Consider the following 18705-nt stretch of genomic DNA (forward strand, 5'->3'; position numbering starts at 1 on the left):
AATCCCAACGTGCCATTTGTTCTGAATTAGCTGAGACATCTATTTCTGGTTGCATTGACGCCTCTCGTTCGGCATTTTGGGAATAGTTGTTGTTAAGAAGTTTTCGTGCTCTTTAATTATTCTATTCCTTGTCACGTTTCTGAGAATGTGGTGTACAATTATATTCTTAGCCTTTTCACTTGAATCTCCATGACGAAGCCTTTACAGCACATTGCCATTTCTTCTACTCGAAAATGGAAAAAAACAGTAGCGCCGAAAAACACACACACACAGTTCAAGAACGACGTAGGACAAGCGTCGTTCTTGAACTGTGTGTGTGTGTTTTTCGGCGCTACTGTTTTTTCCATTTTCGAGTACAATGAATATCTAGCCCAAATAGAAGTTCTTCTAAACTATTTGCCATTTCTTCTTAGTGAAGTCCTCAACACCTATTCAATTTCATTTTTTTGCTTTTTATGTTTAACATATGCTGATGGTATATGAAGTGCACGCTTTATATTTTAAAGCCATCTTGCTGCAGTCTCAATATAATATAATCTGTGCCGCCATTGTAGTGGATTTTTAAGTGCAGTTAATATAAGCGCTTTTAAAACGGCTGCATCGGCTCTGTACTTACAGCTTTTTGCGAATGACTTGATCATTCAGTAATTATTGTTATACACTTTATTTGTATATATCAAGGAATGAAAAGATGCAATTCATGCCTCGGGGCCCTCACAAAGTTTTGAACATCCATTTCTCAAGCAGAGCGCGGTTTAGTGAAGCTATCGCCGTTCGGCCAAGAAAAACTATATTTCTTCCCTCCTTCCGGAAAGCGTAAATCATAATTTAAGTGTTTTATCGGCGTTATTCAAATAATTTGAGAAATATGCATTGGCAGAAGTGCCTACTTCCTTTTGTTTCATTTATGCGCATTTTGGCTATTAGTGTACATAATTTATGGATATATGTTAAAATGTATAAGCAATGTCAGCCTGTTGGCGTGACCGTTCGGCTTCATAACGATCAAGAACGCCGAAGGCACAGAATATCTAGTTAGTCAATTTGTCATCTGATAAGAAGCTACACTTCAACGTAGATGATTAAGTAGGTCGATATTCGACGTGCCAGTACTATCTCCTTTGTCGTGGTTACTGGCAGAATTGCACTAGGAAATGAATGAATAAAAGGATCTTTGAATTGGCTGCTGAGATCCAATATTCGCAGCGCCTTCTTGCACGAGTTGACAGCTACATCGTCCTGGGTTCCAGTGCTGCTCTTCAAGTGCAAACTGAGTACATGCCTCTATGGCAATCATTTTCGCCATCTATACGTTATCCGTAGCAGAGATCACTACTGCTGTGCTCTATGAAGATAATCCATTGTTCATGGAGCACCAATATGCCAGTGACGTGAGTAAATTAACTGTCCCTGGAGGTTTTTCACAATGCTTTAATATGTGCTCAATGGCTGCCTCGGCGCTGTAGAATGTCCTTGAAAACAATACTTCGCATTCAGTGAGAGGTAAGGCGGTTTTGTGAGCAGCATTGCATACAAGGTGTCCAATAAAGCAGGCCTCTCACCGACACATGTCTCTAGCGAAGTAAGGCAGAGCTGCCGATTAGATGGAACGCAGACTTGGTATCCGTATACTACTATTACTGGAAGTTTGCTTCCGAATACTGAAGTACTATTGCACCAGTATTTCTAACCCCGGAACTTGCTCGCACTTCTGAATAACCGGAGATTTAACACGACCGTGTGTGGAGCTTCTTTATGCGCACAGTTGCCTGTTTCCATGGGGTAGCTTATTTTGGTGTTTATTTGTTGCTGTCATGTCGAAAGCAGTATAATTTTTCTGCTGTTTCATAATAGATATCGATAGTATCCATTTAATTGGAAGACGACTGCCTGCGAGCAATCCCTGATTATATACAGGTGGTTATGAGGCGTTGAAGAATGTCTACCCAAAGCTGGCCTATTCAGGAGTCACCTATGTGATGTGTGTATGGATGTGTGTAATTAAACTGTGTTAAAGTATATGTATTTTTATCTTGAGCAGCATAATGAAATTTCTTTATATTTCCTGATTTTGCACTTTTTTCCTCTGCTGTCAGGCGGTTTTGTTTGTCCATAAATGCTCACTTCCTGAGATATGTTTTAGATCTGCATACAAACACCTGAATATCTGTGACTATGCGGCAGATTATCACCGCTGCGTTTCAATAGCTGAGCATCGGTTTGTTTGAACGACCGCTGCAGGGCCACATACTACCTAAGATGTCATTGAAGGTCGTGTAAACAATTTAGGTCGTGTAAACAAAGCACTCACGAAATCAGAGGCCACTTGCTGTCCCATTGCCTCCTCGCATCAATCTGAATGAACGCCCACGAATTTTTGATAACTCAAGTAAAACTCTAGTTTGGGCGAGTTGATTCATGTTGAAAAAAAACAAACTGATAATGGCTTAAGAAACGAGGACATGGAAGGCGTCAGTCCTGTCCTTTGTGTGCCTTCCGTGTTCTCGTCTCTTGCGCCGTTACCAGTTTTTTCTTTTTTTGTAACTCTTTTATAATGTGCGCAAAAATGCCTTCTATTGCCCGAGAGGTAGGCTGTGCTTTTCAGCTAAGCTCATATACGGTTTTTAAGGAAAGATCGAGAACTCCGGAGTACGGCTTCGCGCTGTGAATTGATTTCATGGTTCTTCCGCACCACTGAAAAGAAATTCAAGTGCAGAGTTCAGAATTAATGTTCTTTCTACTTACACCCACCCTAACAATATTATAAAGCGTGAAGTATACAATCATTGGTGCCTTTCGTAAGCATTTTTCTTCACGACGCCGCCTTCGTACTTTAAATCCCATTTTGGGTTGCCAAGCGGGTCGGAAGAATGGAACTCAAATGCAGTGATTCTTTTTAGCGCTACAGGTCTTAAGTGCCCGTTCTTGGGTTTCGCGTGTCATTATTATGCGAAGCATATTACTAGAGCTACACTACAGCCCGTCGAGCGCGGCGGTGGACCTACCATGACCACGTGACACCACGTGACAACATGACGTCACAGCAGAGGAGAGATGGGCTGCCGGCTCGCGCGGTCGGCCGCGGCGGTGGAGGCTCCACATCAGAGGCGCGGCGGCTGACCACGTGACAACATGACGTCACAGCAGAGGAGAGATGGGCTGCCGGCTCGCGCGGTCGGCCGCGGCGGTGGAGGCTCCACATCAGAGGCGCTGCAGCTGACCACGTGACGCTACAGCAGCGGTATAAAGCTGAGCTTGCCTCGCTCTCCGGGCACTTACGAGGCAGCCAGGTGTTGGGATGCCGCCTAGAAGCAGGGCTGATTTGAGCGACGACCAAGCCTAGCCATCAATATGCTTCGCATCTGACTAGGCTTAACCTTAGCTAAGCCTCAGCCATTTTTTTAATGCTGGTAGTAGTAGCAGCAGTACTAGTTCTAGTAGTAGCATTATTGTTATTATTATTATTATTAGTTGTAGTAGTAGTAGTAGCAGTATGTCCTAATAATCAGCAAAACCGTTGGGCGCGTTACCATAGGAAGCACTCGAAGGAGGTTTACCGTAGAAGGAAGAGAGTGTAACGTAAGCGCGGAAATGCGCAAGCGGTGGGTGGGAACCATCAGAACCATCAAGAGGCGTGATCGAGTGGAACGAGGAGGGTGCCGCGAAAGCGGCGGAATCCTCGACCGGAATCTGGTTACAGGGAAAGGAGGAGGGTGAGGCGCTCTTCATGTCTTGTTAGTTATCGTGCTGGTGTCAGAATGTATTGATTGAGTAACACTGCTATACACTACGCTTGAAACAATTTATTGACGTTTCGACCGTGGAGTGGCCTTCGTCAGAATGTCACAATTGAGACATTCTGACGAAGGCCGTTCCACGGTCGAAACGTCAATAAATTGTTTCAAGCGTAGTGTTTTTTGTTTTTTGCATTCCCACATTCTTTACTGTATTGCCCCTCCTGCTAGGGCCAGTTTATTGGACTGCAGTATCAGTAAATAAACAAATAAATAAATAAATTGTAAGAAGGCACCAGTGGTGCGTGTTTGCCACGGAGGCTGTCCGGAAGGGGCTTGCCATGGCAAGAAGAGGGTGTGGTGAGAACGAAATAATCGCCAACAGGTGGATGGTTACCGTAGAAGGTGAAGGGTACGTTGAAAGCAGAGAAAAGCATAACCGCATGGTGATTACTATGAGAGGAATAAGGGATGACGTCAACGTAAGGGGGCAGTGCAGGGTGGCTGCCACGAGTACCTCCCGCCGTGAAGTTGTCATGAAAGTGGAATGGGCACCTTGAAAGACCGAGGGAGAGGGTGGCGAAAGTGCAGGAATATATCGTGGCCCGCCTGCGGGAGGGGATGCGCAAGGCGCCTCCTGAGGAGAGGGTCGACGATGGCGCCGCGATGCTTGAGTGGCGGAATGGAGAGCAGAGATAGTCAAAAAATGAGTGCGTGTGAAAACTAAGCAAAACTAACCAGAACCCTGGAGATATGAAATACCTCACCATGTCGTGAAATGGCAATGCCTAACGGGCCGGGCAAAGTAATGACCGTCCTTTAACTTTATTGGCGGTGCGTTTGTAAATATTTGTCACTTGTGATACCTGGGACCCTTTCAGGGTGTCTTAAATGCAGGTAAATTATTCTTGTTCCCGATTGTCCTATAGAGCTCTAGACTGCATAACTATTGCATCAGCTGCAAAACTGTACAAGCGTATGTAGATTGCATTATCACGGTGTGCTGAGGAGTATTTAAATGCGCTGCATGCTGTTTATTATTCAGCCTCTACAATGTTCAATTTCAGTTTACAACCGTTCCTGACATGCTGTTTGTAACGAAGCAGTCCATAAACTTCCCCGTCGCCCTTCGAACACTCTGTCAAGCAATGATGAGGATGAGCTATATTGGTGGCAACATGTTTCAATACATTGTGTACTACGCCCCGCCCCGGACACCACAAATTATGTAGGTACACAGAGATTCTGTTACTTACTTTTGCTTCTTTTACTGCCATTCCAATTAAGGATATATTGAATAAAATATCATGTATATAACACCGGCCTGCTCTCCACGCAGGAAAGCGTTTGTGACAAACCTTACTACCAGTCTAACCCCCACCCGGACTGGTGTCCGTCGACGTCGTAATGTCATCACGTACAAGACATCTCTAGGTAAGTACATACTTTTACATCAACTCTAAACATCTCTTTAAAACTTTCTGCAACGTTTTTACTGTGGGAACCTTTACAAGGTGCCTGAAGAAAGTGTGACACATCTAACCAATGCTGGGAAAAAATTTTAAGGACGATTACGATTCTCGCTAATTTCAACGCCAGCTCTTCCATTCCGACGGAGATCATTTGCCCGATGCCGAGTTAGAGCAACCCGATCTTCGAGTCAGCGCAACACGAGCCGCCCGGATGTTGACAAAGTGATCTGAAGAGGGGGTGAGGAGCACGCGTGCTCGCAGGACACTTGACGAAAAAAATAGATCAAGGTTTTGGACACGAAACGCAAGACCGCCTTTTGTTAAACATCCACACCAGCAGTAATCATTGGCAGTTATTCGAAAAGGATTCAAAAACTTGTCGCCTAATTTGATTCGTTTCAAAAAGTTTAGCTTGGCACCACATGATTCTTCAAGTAGTGGATTGAATAGAAGAAAGTACTATGTTACGATGAAAAATTTTCAAGAATAAGACATCCCTACCTGGCCCCTATTTTTGCTTACCGTGTACAAGACGGTTATAAGTGCCTCTGGTTGCCTGAAGACATTCTTGCGGAAATATCGCTATTGAAGACAAAATGACTAACCTACCACGGTTCCCTGTGCTTCTAGAAGCGAAAGAAAAATTTTTATAGGTTAAATCCTGCGGAGATATCAACAAATTCATTCTCTTCTCATTTTGGACTTTTCAGAGGGGCTGTCGTGTTCGTTCAAGATTATGTACGCCGACCCGCATAACGGCTGCTTCATTCTCGTTTCTTTTGGACTATCGTGTGGGAGAGGTGAGCTTACTCCAACAAATTTGTGCGCGAGGAATTCTTTATGTAAAGTTTTTTTCCAGCGTTATAAGATCAGAGATTTCTTCAAGCTACAATGTCGCAATTTTTTGCCTTGAGAGTCTGTATACGGATCCCATACCTCGACCTTTGTGCAGACGTAATCTGTACAATACGGCAAGTACACGAAAGAGCACCCATAGAAGGCTTCTTCGGAGAGTTCTCTGTCACCAACCGGTCCAAGAAGGAGCACCCAGAGCACCCTCCTTTGGGAGCACGTATGGGCACCTTCTAAGCCCACTGCAATCGCGTAGGGCCTAGGTGTGTGCCCGACACCACACCGCCTTTCTGCTATAGCTCCATCATCCCCGCCCAACCACCTCATACTGCAACCTGCTTGGTGCCTTGGATCACGGCGAAAGTCTAGAAATAAGCTGACTCACGCAGGTACGCAAACACGCACAGGAGAACGCCGGTGGCAGGCAGCGCGAGCGGTCGCACGCCACGTTGGCTCTACCAATGATCGCTGTTATTTGCGGTCCTCAACTCTTTCCCGTAGAAAGCTTGGCATCATCGTCTCCGGCAACCTAAGCGGCATCCGTGGACACCACATTTGCCAAGGTGCGCTGAATTTTGTTCCATTTTCAGTGCTTTGAAGACCTCGCCCCATCTCTGCGGCGCTAAGCCTGACGGTGGCAAGGCCTGCGCCGGCAGCGTTCGGGGTTTCCTCTGGGATTCCTCGGCAATGGCGGTCCAAGGCCAAGTCACCGGATACGATCCCACCTCCACAGGGGTCGTTAACATGGAAACCGTTCAACATGAAGAGCCTCTTCCCAGCGAGGAGGAATACCTCCAAGACATGGTCCGCGTATGGCGCGGACGCAGGAAGACTAAGGCCTCCAGGGACGCCAACACGGACGCCGGCCAGCAACGGGTGGCGGGACGCTCTGCACATGTGCAGGGCGAGAACGCTCAACATGCAGCTGTGCAACAAGCAAAACAGCCCCGGTGGCGGCCGCAACACACGCCCCGCATCGGGAAAGACGAAATCATTGTGGTGCTTAAGCCACGAGAAACCATCGACCTGAAGGCCACCTTAGGTCCCGGACAAGCCGGCGCTGCCGTTCGCAGCATCCTCGGGGACGCCGCAAGTGTGGGGCTTGCAGTGTGGCCCGTGTGGGAGCAAAATGTGCTCGTGTGCACACTGAAATCAGTGGAAGCTGCGGAGAAGCTGCTCCGGGACGTCATGCTGCCGGTCGGAGGCCGCACGCTGCTATTCCGGGGCCACCCTAAGCTCTCCGGCGAATTCTGCAAGGGCGTCATCACCGTCTCCCCGGACGAGACATCTGAGACTGTCAAGAAAAAACTCAGTGAGGACCCCAACGTACTATCCGTGCGCAAACTGGGCAAAACGCAGGTTGCTGTGGTCACCTTTGTGGGGACAAGGGTGCCGCGGACCGTGCTTTATAGTTGCGAGCGTCTCCCCGTCCGCTTCTATAAGAAAACGATCCCTGCCTGCCCTCGCTGTGGCACGGTGGGGCATCGGGCCGACGCCTGCCCGCGGCCGCAGCCTGGACGCTGTGAACGCTGCGGGGCTCAGGTTGCTGCTGCTCCTGACGGTGGCCCAGCTGAACATCAATGCTCCCCGTGCTGCCTCATCTGCGGAGGCAGCCATCCCACCGGAGCGCCTGGCTGCGCGGGCAAGTACCGCAAGGTCGTCAAGCCGGGACGCCCACACACCCCAAAGCAGAAGCAGACGCCGGGACCCAAAAAGGCCCAGACGCCCACGGCCGGACCCAAGCAGGCCCCGGGGCCTAAGCCCGAACCCAAGAAGGCCCAGTCCGGGCCGCCAAAATTTGTGAAGTCCGGGAACCCGACGAGGCCACCGGTCCTGAAAGCCGAGGATTTCCCACCTCTGGTACCGCGCCAAAATCAGGTGAGCAGTTGGAGTGGGTTAGTCTCTGGGCCCACCCCCCCTCCCTCCCCCACCGAATCCGCCCTACAGCGGCAGGTAGAGGAGCTCAGGCGCCAAAATCAAATTCTCGCCCGTAAAATTCAAGAATTAGAAGCTAAGCAGGCCGGGCAGTCCGAGCCCATACAGAACGCTGAGCCCGAGGATAGTGATGACGGATCCTCAGTATCATCTTGCCTAACTAGCGTCTCGCGGCAAACCGCGGACACGGTGGTCGATTCGGCCCCCGCGGACGCCGGCCGCTTCGAGGCCCTGGAGCGTAAAGCCGAGCAGTTGGAGGAGCGGGTGGCAGCGCTCCCGAACCAAATTATGATTGCGGTCCGCGAGTCCTTTCAGGACATGTTCAGTTCCGCATTTGCTACAATGCTTCCCGACATTGCGGCCCAGGTGACTGACTCTGTCCTTAAGGCGGTGCAGCCCTGGGTCAGCTCCCAAATAAAAAATTATCTCTCATGCGACTCCCCGCAACTAAAACGTAAAATAGCTCCTCGACAGGCAGCGGAAGAAAGCGGTTCCGGGCCGATAGCCGCGGCGTTGATGCAACCCCTACCTGGGGCTGCGCCGGCCTCCGAACCGAGTGGCTACCCAGCCCTGTAAAATAAAAACATCAATATGGCTGGCAAACCTTCTCAGAAAGCTAAAAAATTAGACCAATTCGAAATCATTCAATGGAACTGCAGGGGTTTCAGAGCCTGCAAAAAACGGTCACATCTCCAGCTCTACATGCAGTCCCTTGGTGACATGCCGGCGCTTCTTGCTTTGCAAGAGCCCGGCAATGATGCTAAATTCTCTGGGTATAGCTCGTTTCAGGGGGGCCCCTCGACCTGCATCCTGGTGCATAAAGCATACACCGCGATTCAGGTCGATCTTGATCTGGAGACTGAGCAAGAATACACCATGGTGAGGGTTCTGCCTCTCAGGCGCCGCGACCCGTCAATACATGTGCTTAATGTGTATTGCCCCCCGCATAAGCCGCGTGTTACTTTCAGCGAAATTTTCTATCGTGCTCTCAAGTCGGCTGACAATGAACCCCTGGTGATCATTGGGGATTTCAACGCACCCAGTCTACATTGGGGCTATCACTTCGAGAAATCCAGGGGACGCAAGCTGGCGGAGCTCATCTCCACCCTTCGTCTTACGTTGCTCACGGATCCGTCTTGCCCCACACGTGTGGGCAACTCGGTCACCCGTGACACGTGTCCTGACTTATCTCTGGTTAGGAACACTACAAACGCCACATGGGAGAACCTGGGGGATACCCTGGGCAGCGACCACTGCCTTCTCCGCATCACGCTTTTGGCGAAGGCAGCCCGTAAAAAATGGGGCCAGGCGAAAATAACCAATTGGCACCAATTTCGAATTCAGGACGTCCCTCCGGTACTATTCTCTGACGGCTATGCGGAGTGGGCAACACAGGTCACCAACATACAGAAACAACACACGCAAACACTTCACACCACCGACGAGATCCCCGCAGTGGACAATCACCTCCTGCATCTGTGGGAGGCGCGCCGGAGCTTAACAAAACGATGGAAGAAACACAAGACGAATCGTAAGCTTAGAGCTCGCATTGCACAACTTACGGAGCAGGCTGCGGCATATGCCGCCCAGCTCACAGACACCAATTGGATAGAACGCTGCAACTCGGCAGCGCGTCAGATGAGCTCGAAGGGGACTTGGCGTCTCCTGCGCAGCCTCATCGACCCTTCTCAAACGAAAGGGGAGACGCAAAAACAGCTCCGGCGGGCTCTGCACGGGTACCAAGGTACGACGGCGCAACTTGCGGACACTTTGTGCGACAGGTATCTCTGCCGCACAAACGACCCGGTTGGGCCCGAGTACACGTACTCCGGCAAGCCAAATCAGGATATAGACGCCCCTTTTGAGTTGCATGACCTTAAGGCGGCCCTGGCTAAAATGCGCCGAGGTGGGGCACCGGGTCGGGACAGCATAACAGTGAAACTGTTGGCGAACCTCTCCGACTGTGCATATCTCCATTTGCTACAATACATAAATCAGATCTGGGATGGGTGTCCGCTCTCACTCGAATGGAAAACATCCCTTGTAACGTTCATCCCCAAAGCAGGTAAAGCCGTGACTACGGACAACTTGAGACCCATCTCATTAACCTCGTGTGTGGGAAAGCTCATGGAGACGATGGTTCGGGATCGCCTCTCTCCATACATGGAGGGTAAGGGCCTCTTTGCAGACACTATGTTCGGGTTCCGCCCGCACATGTCTGCACAGGATGTCCTACTCCAACTACACAGGGACATAATACGACCCACAGCCATGCAACAAAACGACAAGGCCATTCTCGCCCTCGATCTTAAGGGGGCGTTTGACAATGTTAAACATGCCACCATACTCTCTAACTTGAACACCACTAACTGCGGGGCGAAGGTCTTCGCCTATGTCAGAGACTTCCTCTCTGCGCGTCAGGCACTCCTCCGGATCGAGGACGAGGAGTACGGCCCGTACTCTATGGGTACACGAGGTACACCACAGGGGGCGGTGTTATCACCGCTCCTTTTCAACATCGCCATGATGCACCTGCCCGGCCAACTGGCTCAGGTAGATGGCATAAAACACGCACTCTACGCAGACGACATTACAATCTGGACCACCGAGGGGATCCTTGGGGAGATAGAGGACCGCCTTCAGCAGGCCGCCACCATAGTCGAAGCATATGCTGCCGACTGTGGTCTCCAATGTGCTCCCGCCAAATCAGAGCTTCTACACGTCAGGACAAACCACAAGGACAACACGTCTCTACACATATCTCTGTCAGGCGGTCCCATCAGAGAAGTGGCGGAGCTCCGGATCCTGGGTCTGTTCATCAATAACAAACTTAGGCCGGACTCTACTATAGCGAAACTCAAGAGCATAGGTGAACAGGTAGGGCGCATGATCCGCCGTGTTTCCAACAAGCGGGGTGGTCTGCGGGGCAGGGACGCGCTACGGCTCGCCTATGCCTTCGTGACCAGCCGGATCCTCTACGCCGTGCCGTACCTACGCACCACCAAACAACAAGACGAGCGCATTGACGCCATCATCAGGAAGGCAACAAAGCGAGCACTGGACCTTCCGGTGGCTACCTCCAACGCCAAACTGAAGGCGTTGGGAGTGGTAAACTCCTATCAGGAGTTGCGGGAGGCCCACCTCGTGAACCAATATACGCGGCTATCGCAGACGGTGCCTGGGCGCCGCCTGCTAAACCGCTTACACATCCAACACACATGCATACCAGAGGGGACGGAGAACATCCCGGTGCTGTGGCGCCACATGCTCTTGGTCGCTCCGCTCCCGCGTAACATGGACATGGCTTCACATGAAGGCAGACGACAAGCGCGGGTTCGCACGCTTGAGAGGCAATATGGGTATAAAGAGGGCGTCTATTACGTGGACATCACAGGGCCGTCGCCCGCGGGATTCTTCACGGCTGCCGTAGTCCACCGGGGAATGAATGTCGATGGGCTATCTTTTCGGGCCCCAAATTCAACACGAGCGGAGGAAGTCGCAATAGCTCTCGCTGCCGCCGATCCAAAATCGAAAACGGTTATTACAGACTCTCGCCGGGCCTGTGAACATTATCTTGCAGGCGAAATATCACCTCTGGCCTCGCAAATTCTAAGACGCGCTCTCGCCGATCCAACTCGCACAAAAGTGATCTGGGCTCCTGGCCACCAGGGTCTACGAGGCAATGAGGCCGCTGATGCGGCCGCCCGAGCGCTCACACACCGGGCTCCTCATCCTAGCTCTCATGGCTCAGAAGCTCATAAACCGCTTCTGCGGTTCCGCGAAATCCTAATTTATTATTGCTACAGCCACCGTCTCTACCCGGCACCTGCCAAGGGGCTGAGTAAGGCGGAGGAGCGAACTCTGCGGCGCCTGCAGACAAGAACCCTTCTCTGTCCTGCAATAGCAAAACACTTCGATCCGAACACAGATGGGCGCTGCCCGCACTGTGGAGAGATCTGCGATATCTTTCACATGGTGTGGGCATGTACTCAGAATCCTCACCTTCCCCCCACCCCCACCCCCACCCCCACCCGAGAGGCATGGGAGACTGCCCTCCTCAACTGCTCCACACTGGAGTCCCAAAGGGCTCTGGTCAAGCGGGCGCGAGACGGGGCCTCTTCATGCGGTGTCCCGGACTAACGATACCGACCATGCAGCAGGGTTATTTATTTTTATTTTTTTTAACCCTCAAGCTCTCTTTGATTAAAGTTTTTCACCACCACCACCAAACACGCACAGGCTGCAGACGGACTGTCGCTTAAACGCCAAAGCGGGCAGATCTGAAATGCCGTTTTAAACGAGGTTCACGCGCTGATGGTCGCGCAGCAGTGAAAGCATAAGATTCGTCAGAGGTTCGCAGGCGCGTCTTCCGCGTCAGATTTCCGACTGATCTTTTATATAAACCAACGCCTAGTTTCTCCATTTTTTTTTTTAATGCAACAGGACTATATGGATCGGTCGTGTCAGCAAAAAGTGTCTGCAACTTTGTCCGCACGATTACGTCATTCTCTGAAGATAAATGTGCGAAAGGGTGATTGTGACCGGCAGTGTGATAAAATGTTGCTACGGGAAAAATTCTGCTGATGAGCTGTAATTAGTTAATTAATTTGACGTGAAAAAAACAACAAAAATACACTTAGACGTCACAATAGCCGTGGACGTTAATATAGTACATGGACTTCAGAGCAGCCACGTACATCAATATAGCACGTGGGCGCTTTGCTTTCGCATTGCTCCAACGCGGGTCACCGGAGTGATCTGAAAGTATTTCCGTTTTCTTTTCACGCTCTAAAAGTTATGGAAGGTTTGGTTTTTGGAGATAATAAACGCACTCCAATTTTAATGCGATTTGAAAACGCCATATCACTGTTCAGTTATTTTTTTTTGTTCTTTCGTATGCATCATCATCAATGCAGTCTCTCCGAGCATAAATGAAAATGTGATGTGCAACTGACGCGCTTTAATTAGCTCATATGACTAAAAACCTAACTGAAATTGGCTAATTTCAATTTAAAAAGGGTAAATCTTTTACACTGCTGTGAAAACGCCGCGCAGGCTGATTGTTTACTTAGATAGCCTGTTCCCCAGTCTGCAGTTATTCTTGGAACACCGCACTTCCAGCTTCTGCATTCGCGCTCATCAAAGTGAGTTGGTCACTACGACAGTTACACAGAGAGTACAAGGTCAGGCGAGTCAAATACTTCTGCCGATGGTGGATGTGTGGTGAAACACTCAGGACAGCTTGACTGAAAAGTCCGGACTTCTCTCCGCGGCTTATGCAATTCGATGGAGGTGAAATACCGAAACCTTAACCGATAATTACGGTACTTCCTGTTCGGAAAATCTCAGCGCAGCGTAATTTTTGCAACGTATTTAGGAATAAAACTGGGACAATGCTTGAACTTTCCTTAAGATTCGAATGCGAAGCTCTGTGCTTTGTCCCACAAGGTGTCTAAACTATTGCACTGAACGAACAACTGTCAGTTGTTTAGAGCGATGCTGTGCAACGGTTGTTCCCTCCGAGGCATTGAAATGTGTTTGTCTCAATGCTTCAAGGAAGAACGGCGAAGCGATGAAAGACGCAACTTGGTTTGGAGTAGGCCATGAGGTGCGTGACCGGCACATTTAAAGTAGCGCATGCCCATCCCCATGCTAAACAGCATAGAGTCTGCAAGCGGTACCCATAGAAGGTACGGTATGTGCAGGTTGGCATTGCAGCTGTCAATGCATTCAATAGCAGTTGTTTGGTAGATTTTACGCTGATTAGAACATAATTTTAGCGAGATACACCCTGCTAAACTAATTATCTCACTTGGATAAGGCAGTGCGTCATTGCTCATAAGCCCTACAATGTGTGCCGCCTACAACGTAGGGGTTGCTGGCGTATGTTGCTGCTACCGCATACATCCGCAGTCGCTCTCAACATCTGTATATAACGATCCATTTTACTCTGTACTACTGTCTTTTTCTTATCGTCTCAGTTTTAATATGTCTCCTGTCTTGTGCTCTAAATGTTTCCCGTTCTTACTCCTCGTCTCCATTGAATGTTAAATAACCTTTTTCTAAGCAGTCACTTTTGCGCAGCTAGAAGCGATACGCGTTTAAGAAGTCGGTAATTGGCAGCTGGCGCAAACTGAGAGCGACTCCTCTTGCCTGCCAGCCGTACCTTAATCCTCAGCTTTCCGCCTTATGCTTTCGCCATTCTCTCTTACACCACAGCAAATTTCAGGTTCTTCCTCTTCCTCGCACAAGAGGTGCCCCGCCAGAGACGGTTTGTAGAACTGGAAGACTGAAGCGTTCCTTCGCACCAGGGGTGCCCCGTCAGAGGCGGTCTTGTGATGAGATGAGATGCAGCGGTAAGGCGAATACTTGAAGTAATGTACAGATATTTACAGCATATACAAGTTTAGGCACTAGAGACAAATTAAACAGCAAAGAGATACACAACAACAAAAAGGTGGAACTCGCTAACACTTGGGAGGCCCCTACTCGGGGTAGCCGAAGATGCATAGCATCTCACCTTAGCCCAGAACCCTTTTTCTTGCGCCGGAGCCCGGTTTTAAAGACCTCAAGGCCCGGCCCACATTTGGTAGCACCCAATCATTCTACGCTCTTCATATGATTGGCTAATCGAGAACATGGCCAGCCTCTCCAACTACCGTAGGGTAAATCACCCTGTCCACCACAAAATAAAAATAAAAACAAACATAAATACACATTCGTGCCAGCACGTGCGCGGATCGGTACCGCGGAGCGGGGGACACCCGTACTCCCCGGCGCATTCCCGAGCGGCCGCATTCCAAAAAGGAGATGCTTCGCTTTGAGCGCCCCCAGCCGCGTTCCGATGACCCCGCGTACACTACCGATCCCTTACACGCCCTTCCCAAGATTCTACAAAGGGCTCAAATGCCACTTTTAGAATTACAACAAAGAAGGGATCGGTACGGGTCACAGAACCAACCTGTGGGTGTCATACCGCAGCTACACCAGCACTGGCACCAAAAAAACCAAAACCAAAGTGCACACGGGAACTAACACAACGTAGGCAAATTGCACACTCAAATAAATACAGTGGCATGCCTGCCGTGCGCCGTAACACGGCGTCCAAGTTGGTGGGTTGCACCCAATTCACCACCTCCAAGTACACACTCGTCCTCGCGAATGGGCACACATGCACACAGACACTCGAAACCGGAGCGTTCATTGGCACTCATATTGGGTCCGTAAGCGGCCACGTGAGCCTCCTTAGTCGCACCGCGCGTTCCTGTGTGCGTTCGAGCCACCACGTGTCTCAACACGATGAACGCCTAATGGCCACTATGCTCATTAGGTTGGTGCCACAGCGGGGCAAGAACTAAACAGCTAGTGCCCTCCAGGATCAAACACGTCATGATCCTCAATAGGTTCAAACCCTTGACCATACGACGCCCCTAAGGGCGCGCTCTCGTCGGCGCACCCGTACGGACCGCGTGCTGCATAAGGAACATATCTCTTGCCCTGTTCAACTGTAACACTGCGACCGGTTTTGCTGCACATAATTTGGCGTACCGCAGCACGGAACGTACTGTTCCACCCGCCGCTTAGCTATGCACCTGTCTCCTAGTACTTTGGAGCGTTTGGAGCTATTTTCACCGTTCCTGCACGGGCAAACATTTAAATCGCCGCTCCCTGCTTGATGGGCGTTGGCCGGCTTCGTGGCATCGTCTGCTGCACGAGCTGACTCGCCGTCGCTTGACCCGAGCTTGCCTTGTGGCAAGTCGTCACGCATTTCCTTCTCCTCGAAGGACCTGATCGGACGCCCATCGAGTGCGTTCGACAATTGCGCGGCGCTCTGCCCGGTAGGCGCAACAGGCCCACCTCCGCTCTCTGCCTCGGATGGAATGTCCCTGTCATCACTAACGCTACGTGGCACTTCCTGCCACCTGCCCGACATCGTCTCCCATGCGGCAACGTTAGGTTTCCTGCTGTCACTAGCTCGCCGATTTGGCATATGTCGTCGCTGGTCGTTTCAGGCTGAACCAACTGCTCTTTTTCGCAGCTTGCCTGAGACAAAGTTTTTATTCCTGAACTCGCTTTCGCGTCACTTGTGTCATTTGGGGTAGAGCTAACCTGTGCAGCTGGATCGTCGGAGAGCGCGTTCACCGCCTCTAATACCGCGATGCTGCGTTCCGTCACGATACTTTCTTCACGAGAGATTCCAGTTTCGCGGAAAGCTGGCTGGCCTTTGCCTTCCACAATTGGCGGCCTCTCTGCTCGGGACTCGGAGCAGTTCTCTCTGGCTAGTTGACTAGCTCTTCTAGACTCTTTGAGCTTAGCCAGCTCGAGCTCTAGCTGCTGGCGCCTTGCATCTAACACCTGCAAATTCGGAGGTTTTTCCTCGCATAGCGGCGCCTTTACTCCATTCACTTTTGCAAGCTCAGCCTGATAATAAGCTAAGCGCGCTTTCGCCAATTCTACTCGGAACCTCACACCGAGTGAGGGCCGGCTTGGATAACTCTCCATACCGCCTTCCGTACTCCTCAACTGTCCTACCGGCTCGGTGACCGTCGAGTTCTCAACGCGCTGCTTTTCTTGACCGAATGCAGTCCCGCGTCGCTGGACTACTGCCGTGGTCCTTGCATCCTTGCCGCCGTCTCTCCGCAGGTCCGTTCTCGAACGCTGACCTGTTGCCTTGTCGTCGCCTTTCTCCCTGCCTTCAGTCTTCTTCCTGCGCCGTCTTCCGATGATCGCAGGATCCTGTTGATTGCGCCAGTAAAGTTCACAGGTTCTTCTTCCTCGCACCAGAGGTGCCCCGCCAGAGACAGTTTGTAGAACCGAGGACTGAAGCGTTCCTTCGCACCAGGGGTGCCCCGTCAGAGACGGTCTTGTGAGGAGTTGAGATGCAGGGGTAAGGCGAATACTTGAAGTTTTATATACCGATATTTTCAGCATATACAAGTTTAGGCACTAGAGACAAATTAAACAGCAAAGAGATACACAACAACAAAAAGGTGGAACTGGCTAACACTAGGCGAGGCCCCTACTCGGCATAGCCGAAGATGCATAGCATCTCACCTTAGCGCAGAACCCCGCTTTGTTGTTGTTGTTGTTGTGACTGAGAGAAGGATGAAAAGGAAATTGCACGGGCCTGCCTACTGGCTCGAGCCAAGCCACCACCGCTGGCACGTGCAGTTAGAGGAGAGCTAAAAGATCAGAGGCTCCGGTGCCCGGTTTTAAAGACCTCAAGGCCCGGCCCACATTTGGTAGCACCCAATCATTCTACACTCTTCATATGATTGGCTAATCGAGAGCATAGCCAGCCTCTCCAACTACCGTAGGGTAAATCACCCTGTCCACCACAAAATAAAAATAAAACAAACACAAATTCACATTCGTGCCAGCACGTGCGCGAATCGGTACCGCGGAGCGGGGGACACCCGTACTTCCCGGCGCATTCGCGAGCGGCCGCGTTCCAAGAAAGGAGACACTGCGCTTTGAGCGCCCCCAGCCGCGTTCCGATGACCCCGCGTACACTACCGATCCCTTACAACCACTACCCGCCCTTCTTCTTTCCACCTTATTTCGCGCCCATCCTTCGTTACAGCCTTACTTTTAAATTTGCCGTGCTCTTCATTTGGCTATAGTTCGCAGATGACAACGACGACAACGAATGATCCAAGAACGGGTGGTTAAAGCTGCGATCTAAAATGACAGTGAGCTGTGAGAAACAAGGGCACGCTGCTAAACATAATTCGGCCAAAATTATACCGAAGGCCCTCATTATGGAATACCTGATATCCCGTGTGCGTCTTTAAGAAGTTTAACTCTACACATAATTTTTACAGCGGTCATTCACGAAACGGAAACAGGGGATTACAGTAAAGCTTTGATGAGTTTGGCCAAACATTATTGTTCTTTCTTTTCTTTCTACAAACAGCTTGCCGGCTACTTCAGACAGCAAGCACAGTGCACATAGGTATTCCACCGGAGTGTGACCGAATATACAGGTACAACTGTCGAGCCAGAAATAAGAAGATATTCTACCCCATCTGCATGTATCGGCTTCCACACATTGTGCAAAATGGAGCTGAACTGTCTCGCACTGCACATAATGTTGCCTAGGCAAATTATGCGCAGGAAATAAAAAATGCAAGTAGCAGCATCATTTCATGGCTGCACTGACATATTCCTGAGTACACGCCTCATTACTATAAACCATGCAAATCTTGTGGTAGACCATATTTCTATGGAGCCATAGCTAAAATTTTTAGGATGCTCTCACGTTGTGCTTCCTTTTAGTGCATTCAGATTCCAAGTAAAAGCCAGAGACCACATAACCTTGCAAGAACAAAAATTGACGGATCTATGTTGAGTTGCTTTACGCAGCAAACGTCGACTGCTGATTCCATGATCGGCCGAAAAATGTAATGGTAGAAGAGCAAGGTACAGCCACCTCACGCTACTTCGCAGCTCGGCAGAAAATGAAACCGATGGCTTTGCTCAATGCTGACTCCGGAGGAAATATTTTACAGCAATTACTCGGCGCCAGACAAAAGCCAAAAAATTGCGCAGCGCTTTCGCGTGCTTGTGTGCCCAGGAAGGCCCATACAAAAACCTCCGCGCCAGTAACTACGGCACCTCTTCTCACGTGCGAATTCCTTGCTGTGTCGCTAAGCTTCGACAGAGAAGTTGCAATTCACGCACCGAAACGGGCCTGTGAGATCGACTAACGG

General features: G+C 50.2%; 1 protein-coding gene across 1 annotated transcript; it reads left to right on the top strand.

Moving 5' to 3' along the window:
- The first annotated feature begins 1286 nt into the window (after positions 1-1286).
- On the top strand, positions 1287-18094 carry LOC149328072 (uncharacterized). The gene is made up of 5 exons (XM_089561391.1): positions 1287-1391; positions 4802-4962; positions 5074-5168; positions 5917-6006; positions 17910-18094. The coding sequence occupies exons 1-5, from the start codon at positions 1287-1289 to the stop codon at positions 18092-18094; spliced, it is 636 nt and encodes a 211-aa protein (XP_089417517.1).
- The last annotated feature ends 611 nt before the right edge of the window (positions 18095-18705 follow it).

Source organism: Amblyomma mixtum, chromosome 9 (assembly GCF_055824585.1).
Source record: "Amblyomma mixtum isolate Tamu chromosome 9, ASM5582458v1, whole genome shotgun sequence".
Classification (NCBI taxonomy): Eukaryota; Metazoa; Arthropoda; class Arachnida; order Ixodida; family Ixodidae; genus Amblyomma; species Amblyomma mixtum.

Bases quoted from the DNA above. Each gene is read 5' to 3' on its own strand.
- LOC149328072 (XM_089561391.1), top strand. From the start codon at position 1,287: ATGGCAATCATTTTCGCCATCTATACGTTATCCGTAGCAGAGATCACT. The intron at 1,392-4,801 runs GTGAGTAAATTA...GTTCAATTTCAG, and splicing joins AGCACCAATATGCCAGTGAC to TTTACAACCGTTCCTGACAT. The intron at 5,169-5,916 runs GTAAGTACATAC...TGGACTTTTCAG, and splicing joins CACGTACAAGACATCTCTAG to AGGGGCTGTCGTGTTCGTTC.